General features: G+C 48.1%; 1 protein-coding gene across 1 annotated transcript in view; it reads left to right on the top strand.

The window, feature by feature from the left end:
* Positions 1 to 19,194, top strand: part of Itpr2 (inositol 1,4,5-trisphosphate receptor type 2) — a 411,976-nt gene that overhangs the window by 316,519 nt on the left and 76,263 nt on the right. The window contains exons 46-48 of the mRNA XM_075982281.1: positions 7,830 to 7,937; positions 11,404 to 11,596; positions 14,514 to 14,639. Of these exons, the coding sequence (XP_075838396.1) occupies positions 7,830 to 7,937; positions 11,404 to 11,596; positions 14,514 to 14,639 (427 nt within the window). The remainder of the gene's footprint in view (positions 1 to 7,829; positions 7,938 to 11,403; positions 11,597 to 14,513; positions 14,640 to 19,194) is intronic.

Consider the following 19,194-nt stretch of genomic DNA (forward strand, 5'->3'; position numbering starts at 1 on the left):
AGGAGTTAGTCTGGGCGAGTCTCCTCTCTGTGTGGCGCTCTGTGACTCTTCTCTGTGAGACGCAAGACGCGCTTTGGACTCACAGTTGGGCTGATTGGACGCCAGTGACCTTGGGAGTCACGGTGAGATAAAGCAGGAAGGAGAGTGGCTGTCCAGGGGCTCCTTAGAGCAGCCAAGGGCTCGGACTCACCTGGGGTTCACATGCTAAGTGGGTGCAGCAAGAGGACCCACAAATGAGCTCCAAAAGCATCAGGGAACTGTGCCTGAGTGGCTTCCACAGCCGCCGTTTCTGTGGGTGAGCGGTCCGCGTAAGTCCCTCTCCATCAGCCCTGTTTTATTGACTCTATCGCTGATTCCAGAAGTTCCACTCGGCTTGTTTTCAGTCCTAGTGGATCACTCCCACCTGTCTAACACTTAATCACACGCACACACCCAGAGTATCTCCACAGCTCAGGGTATGGGTGGGGCCCGGGCAGCCAGGCCCTTCCCAGCTTCTCCCTGGGGACCTGACATTTCCCCAGTTCCCATTCCTGTAGGCAGTAGACCCGAGGAGGAAGGAAACACATTCTTATGATCCTCCTCTGCCTGCCTCTAGGTTACTCTGGACCCTCTCCCTCGTCACCTGGCGTGTCCTATAAGCAGAAGTCCAGGAAGATAGCCCTGTTCTCTGGGACCCAGCCACCTCCCTGAGCAGCCCGGACAGCCTTCCCAGCTGCTCTGCCCTCCAGCACCCTCTGAACTCTGACTCCACTTTGGTTCCTTTTCACTTCCCTCTGCCTACAGAAGTCAGAGAAACTGTCCCAGTGGTGCTTCTTAGGATGCCTTGAAAGCCTTGTTGTATGACGTGGGCCGCAACACAAGTCCTTGGTGGTTTCTGCCTCGCTTTCTTTCCTGGGGTACTGGGCTGATTCACAAACTGTGACCCTGGTTTGTGTCTTTGAACTTGCCACTGTTCTGTTTTGTTAAACTTTTGGGGAAATGATCTCTGATGATTTGATTTTAAATGGCAGTCTCTGCCCCACCTTCTCTGCTTTCATCTGCTCTTGGCCCCCTGATAGGTCCATTGTTCTGTTTGTGGCTTCTGCCCAACCGGAAGTTCCTTGAAGGCAGAACTTTTGTCTTTTCACCCTTCAGATTCTATCCGAACTAACTTAGCTCAAGCCAGAGGCTAACCAGAGAATCTGGAGGGGCAGAAACAGGACTGAAGAACCACGGGCTTAGTCCACAGTTGCTCGGTTTTTAAGAAGATCTTTTTTAATTGGCTTGGAATAGAGGATATTTTTACATTTGCATATGAATAGTTTATGGATCTGATAATGTTAATAATTATCTATGGATAACTCATTATCTCATTATGTCATAACAAAGAAATTTATACTACAGGTAGCATCTTTGTTGAAAGTACCTATGAGCTTGTGTTCATGATATGTATCTGGTTAAATATCACCTCTACCGGCTACCATTTTTAAAAAGGATGGTGCATTTTTCTAAATGAATTTGTCTGAATTTTCTTTCTCCCCCTCCTTTCTCTCCTGCTTTCCTCTGCTCTTGTTTGCAAGCTGGGACAGCCACCTTGTAGCAACTGAGCTAGCTAGCGCCTCTACTCCGTGGGACTTCATGATCTCTTTTCAGTCTGTTAGACTGCCCGAGTCCTTCCCTAGAGCTGAGATTCAGCTGGCCTCACTTGCTCTTTTTGCAGGGCAGGGACTTTTTGAAATGCATGGTTCCTTTGGGCAGTACTCTCTTCCTTTACAAACCACCGCGTGAACACAAGCTGACCTTTCTAGTCGCTGTTACTTAGTTAAACAGAGAGAGGGTGGTGGCCGAGAGTGTTCATCCGGTGTAGCTCAGAAATAGAAAGCTAGAGAAATACTCGTGGCGGGAGTGTGTCTCTCAGGGCCTCGGATTCCACCCTGATTTTACATCTGGCTAATCTGTGCACTTTGTGTTGATTCTGAGCCTGCTGGTGGATTTGTAGAGAGCTGTAGGACTCACCACTATAATTTCCAGGCTTTAATTAGTGCAGTTTGCCATGGCTTTGTCAGGACTGTGAGCAATTGACTCACTCTTCCAAGAGGAGCTGATAAGAGATGGAGACTAATCCCAGCTCTCAGCTGAGCACGGGTGTTTGCCCAGGGACCTAGCAGCAGCGGTATCTGCACCCCCGAGAAAGTCTCTGTGGTGTATTGTCTGTCCGCGTCACAAGGTAGTCGCCCTTGAAAGGTCAGGTGACTTGAACTTGAACATGTCCTGAAAGGTCGATGGGACCAGAAGTAATCGCTCACCCAGCAGTGACTCTGCATGCAAAGGTTCTTACTTTCCCCCTGCCAAGCGCAGGAGCTGCTCTAATAGGCCAGCTTCTCAGCTCCTCCTAAAGACAGCTTTTCCTCCTCCCAACTCCTTTGCCCTAAAGAAACCACAGAAATTACTAAACCAGAGACTCAGGCTTTTGACAGGAGAAGCATGCATTCGTCCTTCCTGGTTTCTTTATCATTGTGAGAAATTACTGCTTGAGTCTAGAAATAGGAATGAAAATACTTTCTGAAATTTCCCCAGAGTATGCCGGTTCCTCATTTCCTAAAGAGCAGCCCTTTGGAAAGCTAAACATGCTGGTCGCTTTAAAGCAGAACTGACTGTCAAATAGCGAAACAAAACAAAATTAGGCTACCTAGTCCTCTGTCAGCCACCGTCCGGCAGTCCATCCTGTCCGCTGCCCTGTCGTCTGCTGGACACACGTTTGGATTTGTGGGGTAATAGTGAACAAAACCACACCCTTCCAGACGTGCTGGGCAGGGAGACACCAGCGTGTGTAAGGAAGACTCAGTCCTGGGTCCGCATCTGGATAACAATGAGGGAAGATGGCTGTATGCTCTGTGCCTTCGGTCTTGGACGCCCTGTGGGAGGAGGACCATGTGGATGGGAGTGTCTCACAGATTCTTTCTGGGCGGTGGCAGGGTAGCTCAGGTAACCATCCTCTCCTGTCTGGGTCTGAAGAAAACAGCACTTCCTGTGTAGGAAGAAGGAGCCCCAGAAGTTTCAAAGTTAGATCAGTCAACCCATCTTCAGTTTCCACAAAAAGACAGTACAGTACAGAAAGAGACGGGAGGAGTTGGGAAGGACTCACCAGAGGGGCAGGTAGATGCTCCCCTTCTAAATAATGGGTGGATTGGCTGGGAAGGACTCACCAGAAGGGCAAGTAGAAGCTCCTCTTTCAAATCATGGATGGACTGGATCTCTCTTTGAGGGTATTTCTTCCCATAACCCTCTTGACAGGCCCGGAGGGTGCAAACCCACTGTCTAGGCGACTCCTCAGTGACGTCTGGCTCGTTGGTGATGCACACCTTTTGTTAGTGCACACATGTGGCCTTTGGGAAAGTGCCCTGGTGTTGCGGATTCTCTTACAGCCAGAACAGCCTGCAGCTTCAGGGAGGTTTGACCACGAGGGGATTTCTCATCTTCTGGAGAGGGCCACCAAGATGCAGCTGTGGTTTCCTTGGTTACCTCAGCACTGGCTTTGCCTGTCTGAAAGGGACAGATTTCTTATTTCACTGTAGAGGAGTGGTAAGTGTGTGCATGCGCGTGTGCGTGTGCGTGTGTGCGTGTGCATGCGCGTGTGCGTGTGTGTGCTCATGTGCATGCGTGATGAGAAGCCCTCCTGAGATGTCATAGTTTACTCTGCGGCTCTGATCATTTGGCCTGGAGGGCTGTGTCTCCTCCACAGATGTCTTTGTGGGTGCCCAGTCCTAGTCTGTCAAACGGTTTCTAGGAAATGTCACCCTCATCTTCTTTCCTGATGCTGCCAGCCTCTTTGTTGGCCCTGCTCTCTTTCGGGATTTATATTTGGCCTCTCCAGAGCTTATTTCCTGGTCCAGTGTTGATTTAAAATACATTCTAGACAATATGGATGCTAGTTTTGGACCAGACAACAAGGGTGGCTAAAGAACTTTTGTAAAAAGGACGGCTTGTTTTTCCTAACACCCACTGAGCAGTTGGTGAGGTGTGAAGTTTTCCCTGCTTCGGGGAGCCCTCTCTGTCAGGCTTCCCATCCCTTCTTTTCCCCTCACTCACCTTGATGTTATCACCCCGCCCTTTGGCAGCTCTGCCGAGGGAAGGCTCCTTTCTCATGGCACTCCCTGGGTCCTGTTCAGCCTCGGAGAGCACTGGGAGTCTTTGTCCTAGGTTCTGCAGACAAGGCTTTGTATTTTACAGAGGAGAGGGTGTTTTCCTTGAACGTGCTCCGTCTTCTGCTTCTCTGCTTCACACGGAAATGCTGCTTGGTGTGAGCACAGCGTTCACTTACTGCAATCATGGGGCTTCAGGCTCTTCCATCTGGAGAAAGCCAAATTTGTGTCACGGTCTACCAGTTAATAGTAGCTGAACACACACTGAAAAAGTCCACAGATTAGAAGTACTGAGATGTAATTACCATAGAACAGCTTTCTGCTCAGTTTCTGGCTCCTTGTTGTTGTTCAGTCCTTACTTGGGTCCAAATTAAATGAACCTTAAAATCCTGATAATAGGGAGGTAAATATGAACAAACACGAATCATGCTGTGTTCTTGTTACTGGAGTTAGGAACTTTGTGGTCTGTCTTCATTTCCAATTTTTGATTTTAAAAATATATAATGCTATACAAAATCCTGCTGATGGTTATGTATTTTTTGTGTGTAAGGTTTGTGTTATGCGCAGATGTATATTTTATGAGTATACATACATCTACTTTCAATATTTTACATGTATGGGTATTTTGCTTGCACGGCTGTGCACCCAGTTCATGCAGTCCCTGCTGTGGCCAGAAGAGGGTGCTGGATGCTCTAGGACTGGAGTTGCAGATGGTTGTGAGATGCTCAGTGGGTGCTGAGAACCAAGTCTAGAAATGGACTATAATGGATTAGGGTTCTGAAGAGCTGAGTTAAGGGAGTGATCTGACTCACAGAGTGAGGTACAGTTTCTGCAGGTGTGGTAAGGACTGAAGCTGAGAGAGCTTTGTTGTTAATGCTGATGGCACCAGCCTTGGTGAGAACTTGTCCGGACGGCTCTGTTGGTGCCCAGGAGCCTCTTCCAATGGCCTCTGTGGCTTTTAATTTTGCGCCCATGCTCATTGGTTGTTGCTCCAGGCCTGACCTCTGCCCAGAGCTTTGACAAACTGACGCTACAACCGTTCCTTGGTCTCCTCTATGGTGACACCAGAAACTCTGGGTGCCCAAAAGCCAAGTTTGTTCTTCTTCCCTAGTGTTTTCTGCACTGTAGTAATGGGCATTCCTAACTTTCCTCCAATCACCCTGGACTGTAGTAACGGGCATTCCTAACCTTCCTCCAATAACCCTGGACTGTAGTAACGGGCATTCCTAACCTTCCTCCAATCACCCTGGACTGTAGTAACGGGCATTCCTAACCTTCCTCCAATCACCCTGGACTGTAGTAACGGGCATTCCTAACTTCCTCCAATCACCCTGGACTGTAGCAACAGGCATTCCTAACTTCCTCCAATCACCCTGGACTGTAGTGACGGGCATTCCTAACTTCCTCCAATCACCCTGGACTCACACTGAGCAGATTCTCCATACTCTGAGAAAAGAGCTGAGCACAGCTTGAGAGGGCAGGGGCCTGTTTTGATTCCTGGTTTTAGAGTTTGTGGCCTTGGCCTTGAGGAGGGGGAAGATTGTGGTAAGCGGAGCTGCCAGTCACGGCATCTAGGGAGCAGGAAACAGGAAACAGGAAGGAGGGAGGCCGGAGTTCAGTATGCTCTTCAAGGGCATATCCCCAATGGTCCAACTTCCTCCTACATGCCCAACCTCCTGAAGGTCCCCTCAGCTTCCAATAGAACTTCCAGCCTTCAACATAGGCCTTTGGAGGACTCAAGGGTGAAGCCATAGGGTGTCCTTTTCTCTTCTTCCACCCACTCCTGAACCTAGTTTGTAAGTCACATCCGTTTCATACCCTAACACTGCGCACTTCTTGCCTGGTGTGAATTTGCCCAAGTGATTACAGCCGTTCCCTCTCTAAATTCATTTAGACTTTGAGGAACACCTACAAGTCACAGCAAGTTTCACGACTCTGATGGTCATAAAAATCTATATAACTCACATTGAGTTGAATATAAAAATGTAAGTAAAACGAGACATAATTTCTTTTGGTTAAGTCCATAAATGACCCTGAAAGGCAAATCTAAAACAATCATTTCAAAAGTGATTTGTTCTGGAGTCAGTGGGATGAATATTTAATTGATCAAACTTTCACTTCCCTGGATGTTGACTTGGATTTATGGGTCCGGATGATTGCTTGAATTTGTGTTGATTCTTTATGGTCACATTTATATTAAGACTTCATGGAAAACAGAGTGATATGTTTACAGCCTTGAGACACCAACAAAATACTGACTCTGGAGCTGAGCCGTCTGGGGTCAGTACCGGAATGCCGTTGCCAGTCTCTAACTGTGTGGTTATAGGCACGTTCACACTCCCCGTGCCTCAGTTTCCTCATTTGTACAATGGAAGTGTTGAGAGTTTCTGCCCTAGAGTTTCTGAATAGGATCGAATGAGATCTTTATGTAAAATCCTGGCATCCCTTCATCAGTAGTGGGGTTGTGTGACACAGTGACGCTCACTAGAAACCCCAGGGAACTCTGAGCACAAATAGAACATTTGCTTTTGAACAGTTAAGGACATTGCAAGGTTTCAGAAATTGCTCTGGTCCTCTATGAAAAAGATATTCAAAGGGAATGTGTATCAATTGTTTACAAAGTGAGAGAAATACACTAATGGTTTCAGTGTTCAAAAGAGAGAGATCACTTCCACCAAATGACAGAAAGCAGCTTAGGACAGCTTATAGACAGGGTGGGGAAGGACTGGATGGTATGCGCATGCATGAGTAGCTGAGTTCAGCTGCACAGCCCTCACAAATACAGCTAGGCGCCATAGGACATTGCTGCAGTGATTGATGCTGCGGGGATCACGGTGCTGCAGTGGGTACAGCAGATTACCTGGGGGTTTCTGGCCAGCCAGCCTGGTCAAACTGGTAAGAGACCCTGTCTTCACAAATGAGATGGAGAATGACGGAGGTCCACCTGATATTGACCTTTGACCTCCACACATACGCACACGTGCACACATATACACATGAACAAAATTATTTGTCATGAGATTGTTGTTTTTTAAATGACCAGTTTCAGATACGGTGAATCTGGAATCTGGGGCCCTTTGACCCGGCAATGTGCAGGACAGGTCAGTAAGAGCTGCTACCGCAGGGCTGGGATTCCATGCAGCAAGAGAAACACAGAGAGAGCCCTGTTCCTGCGTCTCTGGCGGGGCAGCTGTTGTGTTATTTCTGCTGCCCACTGCCCGCTGCTCACAGTGGCTTACATGCATGTGCGGTTTAAAGGTATCTCAAGGAATTTCATCTTAATCCATGATGCTGTCAACCATACATCATTGAAGATAGGGATTACCCAACAAATGTAAATTACAGATACGTGTGTGTGTGTGTGTGTGTGTGTGTGTGTGTTTTCAAGACAAGGTTTCTCTGTGTAGCCCTGGCTGTCCTGGAACTTGCTCTGTAGACCAGGCTGGCCTCGAACTCAGAGATCTGCCTGCCTCTGTCTCTCCTAGTGCTGGGATTAGAGGTGTGCTCCACCACCGCCCAGCTGAGTGACTGATGCTGATGCATGGATTAGTTATGCTTTTCAAATGTAGACATACCTTCCTGGAATGTGGCTAATTACTGTCAACCCAGGACTGCGGAAGACGCATGAGCAGCTGGACAGCATGTCTTCAAAGTCTCATCCCAAGAGAAGGGCAAAGAGACATTAACCCTTTGATTCTCTTCCCGCAGTTGGCCCGCCACAACAAACCTCTGCAGCTGATGCTCAAGCCTGGGTCTGATCCCGAGGAAGGGGACGAAGCCTTGAAGTATTACGCCAACCACACCGCACAGATAGAGGTACCTGCCTGGGACTTCCAGGAAAGGCCCAACTGGGAAAGAATGGGTTTCCTGTCCAGTGGAGGCCGTTTCCATGGCTTCCCTCAGAACTGTGAAATAATACTTGATGATTTATGTGGAAAAGCCTGTCCCCCAAGCTGATGCCTGACAGCTGCCTGTGGAAACCGAGTGCCCACCTTGCCAAGTCTTTTCTCTCCCTGGAACTAATCTGAAGTTTTTGAAAGGGAGACAGTACATTTTTCTCTCTCTCTCTTTTGGGTCACAGAAGCAATCAGGGCAGTGCAGTGACATTTTAAAGACAAAACAATTAATTAAAAATTGTGGAAGCTCTTATGACCGAGATCATGACTGAGAGAGGATTTGAAGCCGAGCATGGTGGCTCATGTCCTTACTCCCAGCACTTAGGAGACAGAGGCAGGCAGATCTCTGTAAGGTCCAGGCCAGTCTGACTCAGCAAGTCCCAGGCTCGCCAGAGCTACACAGTGAGACCTTGCTTCAAAAGACACTATGTAAAAGTGTGTGAAAGTGTACAAACATGGGCAGACTAATGAAATTTCATATTGGCATCGTACACTCAAAATAGCTAGCTGTCTACACTTTGATTGTCCGACAGCTGCCCTCTCCCTGCCCCGGGAACGAGGCATTACCTAATGTCCGATGGCAGCAGGAGCTGTGTGGTGACCCATCTGGCCGTCACGTCTAGCGGGGGTGTCATTTTGATGCTTCTGGGCAGAAATAATCAGTCAGAAACAGGCAGAGTGGTGGATGCTTGTCACTCCTGATTTACGAGCGCACACTCATTCATTCTGGTAGATGGGTTTTAGATTTTAGCAGAATGTATCACAAACACCATTGCCCTTAGGGGGGAGGGGGTAACTTCTATGCTTTGTTGTTTATTTTTGCCAAATCTTCCAGCATGATTAAGCCGTATCACTTCACATCAAAAGCTGGCCTCTGCTCATGTGTGTCAGCCCCAGCAATGTCACAGCCTGTGTCGGAATCGCCTGGCAGGAACCCATGCGTTAATGAGAACGGTAGCTTGTCGTGATTAGTTTAATAACCCTGGGAAGTGGGAAGAGGCTTTCCATGGGAGATTCTCCCATGATCCACATCTTACCTTCAGCTCCTCCCACAAGATCACTTTTTTGTTGTTGTTGTTGTTGTTTTCGAGACAGGGTTTCTCTGTGGCTTTGGAGCCTGTCCTGGAACTAGCTCTGTAGACCAGGCTGGTCTCGAACTCACAGAGATCCACCTGCCTCTGCCTCCCAAGTGCTGGGATTAAAGGTGTGCACCACCATTGCCCGGCTAAGCTCACTTCTTCAAAAGAAAGCACATCCAATTTTAATCAATTGGTCATTGGAAAGATTGTATATATCTATGGAGAGAGGTCACACTAGACCATTGTAATTATCTATTGACCGTTCACAGTGCTGGCTCCCCTGATGGTAGTAGTGTGTGTGTGTGTGTGATATTTTTGCATGTGTATGTGTGGTCATGTTCCTTTGCATAGGAGGATACCCAAGGCTGATGTCAGAAATCCTCCCCCATTATTCTTACACCTTATTCCCTGAGGCAGGCCCGCTCAGTTGACCCCAGAGCCCAGTAAGGTGGCCAGTCTTGCCACATTAACAACTTGCTCTGAGGACTCCCTGGCTCTGCCTTCCAGGGCTGGAATGACAGGGAGCCTGGCGCACTTACTCAGCACTTAGTAGGTGCGTGGAGATCCGAGCTGTGGTCCTCATGTTTGCAAGGCAAGTGCTTTAACCGCCAAGCCATCTATCTCCTCAGCCCTTGGCGCTAACCGTTGAAGAACATCATGATTCTGAGTTCAGTTCCTGCTGTATTGGGCTTCTCCTGCTTTCTTCACGTTCCGTGCCACAGTGCTCCCAGCTAAACATTTGACAAATAATCTGGGGGAAAATTAACCATATTTGGCTTCCTTCGATAACACATTCCCTTCAGCAGTTTCTCCGGTTTGTCACTGCCCTTTGTAAAGTGTGACAGCCAGAATCAAACATGTCGTTTTGGCAGGAACTGAGTATGCTGCTCCTCTAATCACAGCTTACTTTCTTTAGGAAGCCCTAAGAATATGTTTTAAAAATTTTGACACTGTCAGAGCAAGTAAACCTTTTCAAACTCTTTTCATGTGGTTGCCTACCCTACCAAATATATCTCAGGATATATTTGTACAATTGATATTGTAATTAAGTTTTTGACGTTAGTACATAAAGAGGCTGGAGAGATGACCCAGTAGTTGAGAGCACTGGCTGCTGTCGCAGAGGCCTGTATTCAGACCCCAGCACCCATGGGGCAGCTCACAACCACCCATACCTCCAGTTCCAGGACCAAAACCAACTTAGGGAAGAGAGTTTATCTTGGCTCAAGGTTCCAGAAGGAGAGTCCGTAAATCAGGGGCTCTGGGAAACAGGTGGCATGACGCACCCATTAGCATCCTGTGTCCTGAGGTCTCCAGGTACAGAGAGGTATTTTGTAATCACTGGAGTGGATGGGAAACGCCGTCATGGGCTTACGTATTTGAACACGTGGTCTCCAGGGGTGCCACAGTTTGGAGAGGTTGTGGAACCGTTAGGAGTTGCAGCCATGCTGGAGAAGTGTGTCACTGGGGTGGTCTTGCTCTCTCTCTCCCCCACCCTCCTGTATATGGATAAAATATGACCAGCCAGCTTCACGCTCCTGCCGCTCTTAGAGCACAAATTCTTAAGCACTAGATTTGAGGTCACCCAGCTGGTTCGTTGTTTCCATTATTGGGTCCATAAAATATTATTCATAAACTCATTGTTCTAGTCTCATGTCTGTTCCCATGATAAAGCAGTCTTGCCAAAACCAACCTGGGGAGGACAGGGTTTGTCTGGTTTACATCCGCAGGTCATGGTGTAACGCTGGGAGACGTTACGGTGGGCACCTGGACCAGATGCCGTGGAAGAATGCTGTGTCCTGGCTTGTCTGGACTCATGCTTAGATAGAGTTCTTACACATCCCAGGATCACATAGCTAGGGATGGTGCTGGTGCAGTCGGCTTGAGCCTCCTACATCAGTCGATAATCAAGATGCCCACAGGCCAATCAGATCAAGGGGCTTGGACTCTGGAAGGTGTCAAGTTGACAATTAGAGCCAACTAGGGAGCTTAGCCTAAGACCCAAAACTAGGGAAGCATAGGGTCCAGTTGTACATCCCTAGGGAACCCACTAGGTGTTTGGGGATAATTCAAAACTGGAAGTCACGCAGATGACTCTCGTTAAAATCCGTGGGGAGAACAAACCGAAACCAGAAAGTCATGAAAATAGGAAAGAGATCTGTAGGGAAGAAGCAGGCATGGGAGCAGAAAGGAATAACGGGGTGGTGGCGGTGATGTCACAGAGGAAAATGTGCAGTTAAGACAGGAAGTTAAACACGGAGCCCAGACTGAGCTGTGCAAAGGCTGAAAACAAACGCCAATCATTTGCAGATCGTGCGGCACGACAGGACTATGGAGCAGATTGTCTTCCCCGTCCCCAACATCTGCGAATTCCTCACGCGGGAATCCAAGTACCGCGTGTTCAACACCACGGAGAGGGATGAGCAGGGAAGCAAGGTGAACGACTTCTTCCAGCAGACAGAGGACCTCTACAACGAGATGAAATGGCAGAAGAAGATCAGAAGTGAGTGAGACGCAGAGGCCCCCGCCCAGTTTTTTTACATCGCGGCTTGCGTTGCTTGCCAGTTCAGTGTCTCTGAAACAGCAGCGGACTGGAGAGTGTAACCTCCATTGTGGCTGTTGCTGAGTGGTCTGCAGCTCGGTGCACGTAGAAATCCCAGGTTAACTAGACTGCCTGCAGCCGCTGAGTGTGCTTGTTAGTGTGTTATGAACTGCAAAGCTGCAGCTGCACTCTGCTGAACGGTTGCAGGTGTGAAGTCCTGCACTGGCTCCTTGTCCTCAACAGCCAGTGCACTGCATGGGGCAGCATCTGAGCCAGTGCCTCATGCCAGTGTCTGTGGTCAGATAGGCCTGCCTCCTCTCTCCCCTTCCATTCCCCTCTCTTACTCTCCCCTCCCCTCCCCTCCCCCTTTCCCACTCTTTCCTTTTCTCCCTCTCCCCTTCCCCTCTCCCACTCTCCTCTCCCCTCTCCTCCCTTCCCCTCTCCTCCTCTCCACTCCTCTCCCTTCCTCTCCTCTCTTCTCCCCTTCCCCTTTCCCACTCTCCCCCTCTCCCTTCCCCTCCCCCCTCCCACTCTGTGTGTGTGTATTTAGACAGGGACTCACAGCTCAGTGAGTCTTCAGGTTCACCATGCAGCCACAGATGAATGAGTACCTGATCTTCCTCTCCACCTCTCAGGTGACTTTCTGGCAGCCATTCTTTCTTCTACCTTCTCTTTCCGCCTCTAAATCCACCAAGCAAGCCATTTCCAAAGCCCTGTAATCAGAGAGAGCCACGAGACATTTCAGTCAGAACCATCACCACACAGCCTCTCCTGGCAGCCTAAGGTGTAACACAACTCCCTTGTGTGTTTGGAAACACCGACTTTGAAATATCTTTTAATTTAAAAAATTTGTCATTTTACTGAGGCTGAGGAGATGTTCTAGGAGTTGAGAGTACCTGTTGTTCTTGCAGAGGACCTAGGTTCTGGTCCCAGCACTCTCATGGCAGCTCACAGTGTTTCAGGGGCTCTGACACCCTCTTCTGGCCTCCAGGGCACCCACCAAGTGCGCACATGGTCCACAAGACAGTCGTGCAAGCCAAACCCTCATGGGTGTAAAATTACAGCTTAAATACGAAAAGTCATTTTAAGTTATTTCTTAAATAACAACAATTGAGGGGGGTCGAGGACCTCTTGATATCAGATCTTTCTTGATTGTGGAGCCTTTTGCAGGCAGGAGGGCATGCGTTACTCATCTTTGCCATTCAGTGCACTAGGCTCTTTCCTGAGACAGATTAGGAGCAGGGAGGCCTCCTTTGGGATACAATGATGTCATGCAGGTTCAGTTTCCTGCAACACTGTTGCTCTTTAGAACTTTACCACACAGAACTCAGGAAAAAAAAAGGCCATCTAATATATATGGAATATTCAAAAATTTTATCTGAGATATTTGGAAACTAATTTTTCTTCATGTAAAGTTAATTAAGTAACAAACTCAAATTAATTTAAAGTTAAAGTAATAGCAAAGTGGGGCTCTGGGATCTGTGGTTTATGACAAATAGTTTATTTTTATTAAAAAAAACTTTAAAGTAAGTCCTAGTGGGCCTTGCATTTTAAATTTTAGAAGTAGTTTATCACAAGGGCATGGGCAGAATCGAAATGATTTTGTGGGCTTGTAGATACAAAGGCGTGATGGAGGTGTGGCTGTCTACAGTTCATGACCATTGCCCAGGGAGATCCATTCCCATCACAGCCTCTCCCTCTGTGGAATGGCGAGGGGAATGAGAGAACTCAGGAGGAGACAGTCTGTTAGTCAACAGCCCAGACGGCGTGTGGGCTCAACAAAAAGTGCATGATTTTTCTCTTTTCTATGTCTTATCCCACTGACTCTGATATTTTATCTTTAAAGTTTTAATTCTAATGTTTAATTATGTGTATGCTTATTGTGGGCTTATTGTAATAGGAGCGGCGGGTCTGCGTCCCCAGCACCCCGGCCGCCTGCTAGCTTATGCCCGAAATAACAACACACAAACTGTATTCATTTAAACACTGCTTGGCCAATTTCTATCTAGCCTCTTCTAGGCTAATTCTCACATATTAATTTAGCCTATTTCTAATCATCTGTGTAGCACCACCAGGTGCGCTTACCAGGAAGATTCTAGCCTATGTCCATCCTGGGTCGGAGCTGAATCGCGTCTGTCTGGGAGAGGGGAGCATGGTGTCTCTGCTCCAGAGAGCAGAGCTGTCGAGTCTGAGCTCACTTCCTCTTCCTCCCAGCATTCTGTTCTGTTTACTCCTCCCACCTATGTTTTAACCTATCAGGGCCAAGCAGTTTCTTTATTGCTTAACCAATGAAATCAACAGATTTATATATGACACTCCCACATCATGGGCTTGTGCATATGAGTGTGGTGCCTGCAGAGGCCAGAAGAGGGCATCATGTCCTTGGGTTACAGGCAATGGTTACCTCATGGGAACTGAGCTGGGGTCCTCAGCAAGAGCAGGGAACACTCTCAACTGCCGACCAAGCTCCCCAGCCCCGAGCTCTAAGATCTTAATATCTTAGGTTGTTTCATTTGAGACAGGGTTTCGTGTAGCCCAGGCTAGCTTCAAACTCATTATGTAGCTAAGGCTAACCTTCAACTACTGGTCTTCCTGTTCCCACCACCAAATGTCTGAGTCATGAACAAGCCCACTGTGCCTGTCTCCGCCAATATTTTAATCCAAGTCAAGACATTACAAGTTGAATAATAGATAGGACCCATAGGGGCTGCTCCACGTCCAGGGTAGGCTGGTAACTTCACCCCTCTACAAACCTCCCTGTACAGATTTACTTCTGTGATGGTTCACGGACACGTAGTATACACCGTCAGCTTAGCTGGGCTTGTGTTGATGGCAGCATATACTGACCATTCTCATTTTTGTGCTCCTTGCCTCCTAGACAACCCCGCCCTGTTCTGGTTCTCCAGGCATATCTCCCTCTGGGGGAGCATCTCCTTCAACCTGGCTGTGTTCATCAACCTGGCTGTGGCCCTTTTCTACCCGTTTGGGGATGACGGTGATGAAGGTAAGTGCTTGTGTTTCTGCAAATGACGACTACCTGAAAATTCCCAAGTTATATTCACTAGCTCTCTGCAGCTTTAACATAAAGAAGCTTAGTTCTCATTAAATATTTTTTCTTTATTTATTGCAAGTATAGAGATACTAAGTAGGGTAGACAGAACACTGTGGCTAGTTGAAGTGCCGCTTTACAGAAAGCTCATATATGGTGTAATAATTAGAGGTAAGTGTTGGGAAATGAAATGGCATGATTGTGTTTCCACCTAGTCTATCAAACATATTTATAATGTCTTATCTCAGTTATGTGGGGGTCTTGTGCCCAAGCATTTTGATGAAATAGTAACCATTTCATTTTGCTTTCTGTCTTGTCTGAGGGTTTTGTAATGAACATATATGCAAAATATACATTTTGATTTTATACAATGCATTTATAATATTCATTATCTTGGTCTTAGACACACACACAGCACAAGACAGGCTGTGCTGGCAGACAGCAATGGATGTTGACTGTCCATCTGATGGTATTGAAGCAGTCACACATGAGTTTACAGAGGCAAAGACGGGGGGAATTTAACGTGAAGTGGATATTCCATAGAAACCGGGTGGGGCTTTCAGGTTTGGTAGATTGCTTTGGAAAAATCTGTTACAGGTGTGGGATATTAGAGTGGGTAGGAGACGAAGGCGAGAGAAATCAGCAAATAATAACCTCAGAGTGAACCCAGAGCACTTCTGCTTGTGGGGCATTAGGCTAATGAGGTGCTGTCAGAAGAGCAGGGAGAAGGGTCTCCTGACTGCTTGACAAGGTAAACATTGCCAATGCCCTCCTAGGAGAGGCATGAGGTATAGAGACCTCAGACGGCAGAGCAGAGACAGGGACCTCAGACAGCAGAGACAGGGACCTCAGACGGCAGAGAGAGGGACCTCAGACAGCAGAGACAGGGACCTCAGACAGCAGAGACAGGGACCTCAGACGGCAGAGCAGAGACAGGGACCTCAGACAGCAGAGACAGGGACCTCAGACGGCAGAGCAGAGACAGGGACCTCAGACGGCAGAGACAGGGACCTCAGACGGCAGAGACAGGGACCTCAGACGGCAGAGCAGAGACGGGAACCTTAGACGGCAGAGCAGAGACGGGAACCTTAGACGGCAGAGCAGAGACGGGAACCTTAGACGGCAGAGCAGAGATGGGGACCTTAGACGGCAGAGCAGAGACGGGGACCTCAGACAGCAGAGCAGAGACGGGGACCTCAGACGGCAGAGCAGAGATGGGGACCTCAGACGGCAGAGCAGAGACAGGGACCTCAGACGGCAGAGCAGAGAGAGGGACCTCAGACGGCAGAGCAGAGACGGGGACCTCAGACGGCAGAGCAGAGACGGGAACCTCAGACGGCAGAGCAGAGACAGGAACCTCAGACGGCAGAGCAGAGACAGGGACCTCAGACGGCAGAGCAGGTGTATGACTGTATAGCAAGAGGAAGGTAGCAAGCGCATGTTCATCCACCATGCTAGCAGGAGCAAGGCAGCAAGCATAGGTTCATATACCATAATAGAAGGAGAAGAATAGCAAAAACTGTGTTCATCCACCATGAAAATAGAAATGGGAACATCTTTCTCTCCCATGTGTCTGGGCTTCTGTGGTAATGAGATCTTAATACAGAGGGGCACAACTCTACAGAGGAGAAGTCTGCCCTAAAATGAGAAATTCATGTCACCTACACTCAGACCTTTGAGGATACACAACAGAGTCCCAGTAAAGATCTGGAAATTGACTGAAAGATCAAGGAAAATCCAGAGAAGACCTTCAACCTCCGAAGGGAGCAGATCTAGGAGACACGAGGCTGGAGAACGCAGGGCCTTAGGCTTCGTGGAGATGCAAACACCACTCTTGGAAGGGTTTCTGAGTCAAGGATCTTAGAGGATGGGATGCTGCTTAGAGGGAAAGCAGAGCATGAGACTAGGGACAGCATAGAACCCCATGATGAATGGAAGTCACATGACTGCATCTTGGGTTAAAGTCGTGATGGAGGTTCACGCAATCTCTACCTCACCCACGTGCTACACATAACCAGGAAGGCTGCGGGAACAGCACAGTTCTGTAGATGCACGCGACTGTAAGGTTGTCCAGGGGAGGAAGCTGCTTTGTGCTGGCGACAGTTCTCAATGCTAGAGCTTTTCAGTCAGGCTGAGCCACTGCTCCCTGGGCTTACTGGATGGCATGAAAATTCAAGTTCTTCTAGGAAGTGCCTCGAAATGACAGGGATATACAAAATGGTAGGTTCCAACTAGAAAGGCCCCCCAGCAACATAGCTGAGAAATGTTTGAGAGAAAGTAATTAGCAGCAATGCATTATAAGACATAGGAGAGAACTGACCCAGGGTCTGCAGGAATGGGAAGGAGAGAGCATTCTTTGTGCTAATGTCCCGGGGAAGCAAATTTAGGAATGATATAAATTTCTTGTCACCATTCGGTTGGCTGTAGTACTCAATGGATGCTAAAAGAAAGGGGTGACTTTGAAGAAAGACACAAACATACCACATTTTAAGTATCTGCCCATGATCTGCTTAACCAGTTACAGAGGGGACAGGAGTACCTGTGAAACAGGAGACACAGTCACGCCATGTGCCTCGAAGGACGTGGTGGCGTGGGATAGACGTGAGTAAATGGAAGAAAACTTAGAAAACCCAGATGAGAGGTGTCCTACAGAGTAATTGGTCAGGGCTCCACAAGGCTACTAAGCTCAGCAAAGACAAAGACTCAGAACTGTCCCAGTGAACAGACAGGGATGGAGGAGATGACAGGATTGTGACGTTGTCAGTCACAGATGTCATCATGCAGCGCATTGGTATTTGGATCTAGATGAAGGGCCTGCGGGATGGCTTCTCCACTGTTTTTGCAGCTATTGCTTAAGTCTTAAGGAGCTCTGAAATGATATATGAAATTTATAAAACATAATCAAGGGTTCTGCCTATTCCTAGCAGGCATCACTTGGGGCAGGGAAGGCAGCCATGAAATGACCTGGAAAATCTGGGCCAGGCCTCCCCACCCTACTACCAGTCACGTTAGAGACACAGAGCCCTCGTGGAAAGGGCCAGCAGAGGCATGGACTGTTCTTCCTTCAGGAGCAGTGGATAGGGGTGTCACCCAGGTTCCTGGAAGTGTCGTGTGCTCGACTGCCTTGTTTACGTGTGGGTTACAACATTAGTTTAGAGAACAGTGTCCTTCAGTTGGGACGATGGCACAAAGGGATCCACGGGAGAAGTTGCCTCTCAGATGGGAACCCCGGGGCACCATCCACCTCGGCTGCGATGGACACTGCCAGGCCTGTGTGGAATCTGTTGATGCCAGGGCCGTCTCCTGCCATGTCAACTGACCTGTTCTGGAAGACTAGTCAGTGGACAGCTTTGTTATCCTAAGATAGAATATCATTTTCAATCTAGAGGGTGGGTTTGTTTTTCACATTTTGAGTGTAATTCTTCTCCCTCACCAACATTTTTGCTAAGGAAGATAAGAGTCTTGGAGGTGGTTTAGATTCACTCAGTTTCACAAGCATTTATGGGGACTGTTGTGTGCTAGGCACCATGCTAGGCTGGGAGATGCTAAGATTAGGTAAGCCGATCTGTCCTCAGGGATCTCATGCTGTAGTTAAAGGACCAGGAAATGAGAAAGACACAAGAGCAAGGACCACCAGTGCATTTATGGACGGATGGCGAGTTTCTCTGGACCTGGGTGTAGGAAGCAGGAGTCTAACGAGCCTGCACAGGAAGCCACGAACAAATGAGCCTGCGGCAGCACTCCAAGTCTGGAGTGGAGGTGAAGTCCAGTTTGACTGTCGGAAACCTCTTTTACAAAGGACCAGCCTCTTACTTAGAGATATTGGGGAGTATAGAGGAATTCCTAAAATACCTCCCCATTATATATAATGCAGGCTTATTATGGAAAATTAATAAAATCTGCAAGATATTAAGAGTTCCCTCTTGGTGGTAAGGTTACACTATCATGCTCTGTATTGCTTTGGTTTGGGTTGTTGGTTGAAAGGCAGGGCCTCTCTCAGTGGGTAGGCCAGGTTGGCCTGGATGGAATTCACTGTGCAGTGCAGGTCGGCCTTGAGCTCACAGCAGTCCTCCCGTTCCTCGGGTCAGAACTAACCCAGTGCTCCTCAGACGGCCACAGACACCATCATCAGTGACCACATTGAATAACTGTTCATTCATCCGTGTGCACGTTCCACACGGATGTACTTAGTAGTAGAATGGGTGCAAGGTCTTGTGCCAGACAGTCCACAAGCTACTTAAAAATGGATGAAACACCCAGTCTTAGGCGCATGGCTGTGCCTTCTCATGTATCAAAGGGAGAGCCCCGCAGGCTACACATCTGGGGCAGAGTAAAGGTGTGGGTAAATCGTCTGGATTTGTGCTACAGCTTAGCCTTCCAGAATATCACAGCAGACTTTATTTATGAATTAGCCTGGGAGTCACATGATGGGCGGGACATTGTCAAGTGTTCTCTGAAGATGTTAATTATAATGCATGCTTAAAAGCAAAGCTAGCGGATGCTGGGAGAC

The sequence above is a fragment of the Microtus pennsylvanicus genome, chromosome 8 (genome assembly GCF_037038515.1).
Source record: "Microtus pennsylvanicus isolate mMicPen1 chromosome 8, mMicPen1.hap1, whole genome shotgun sequence".
Lineage (NCBI taxonomy): Eukaryota > Metazoa > Chordata > Mammalia > Rodentia > Cricetidae > Microtus > Microtus pennsylvanicus.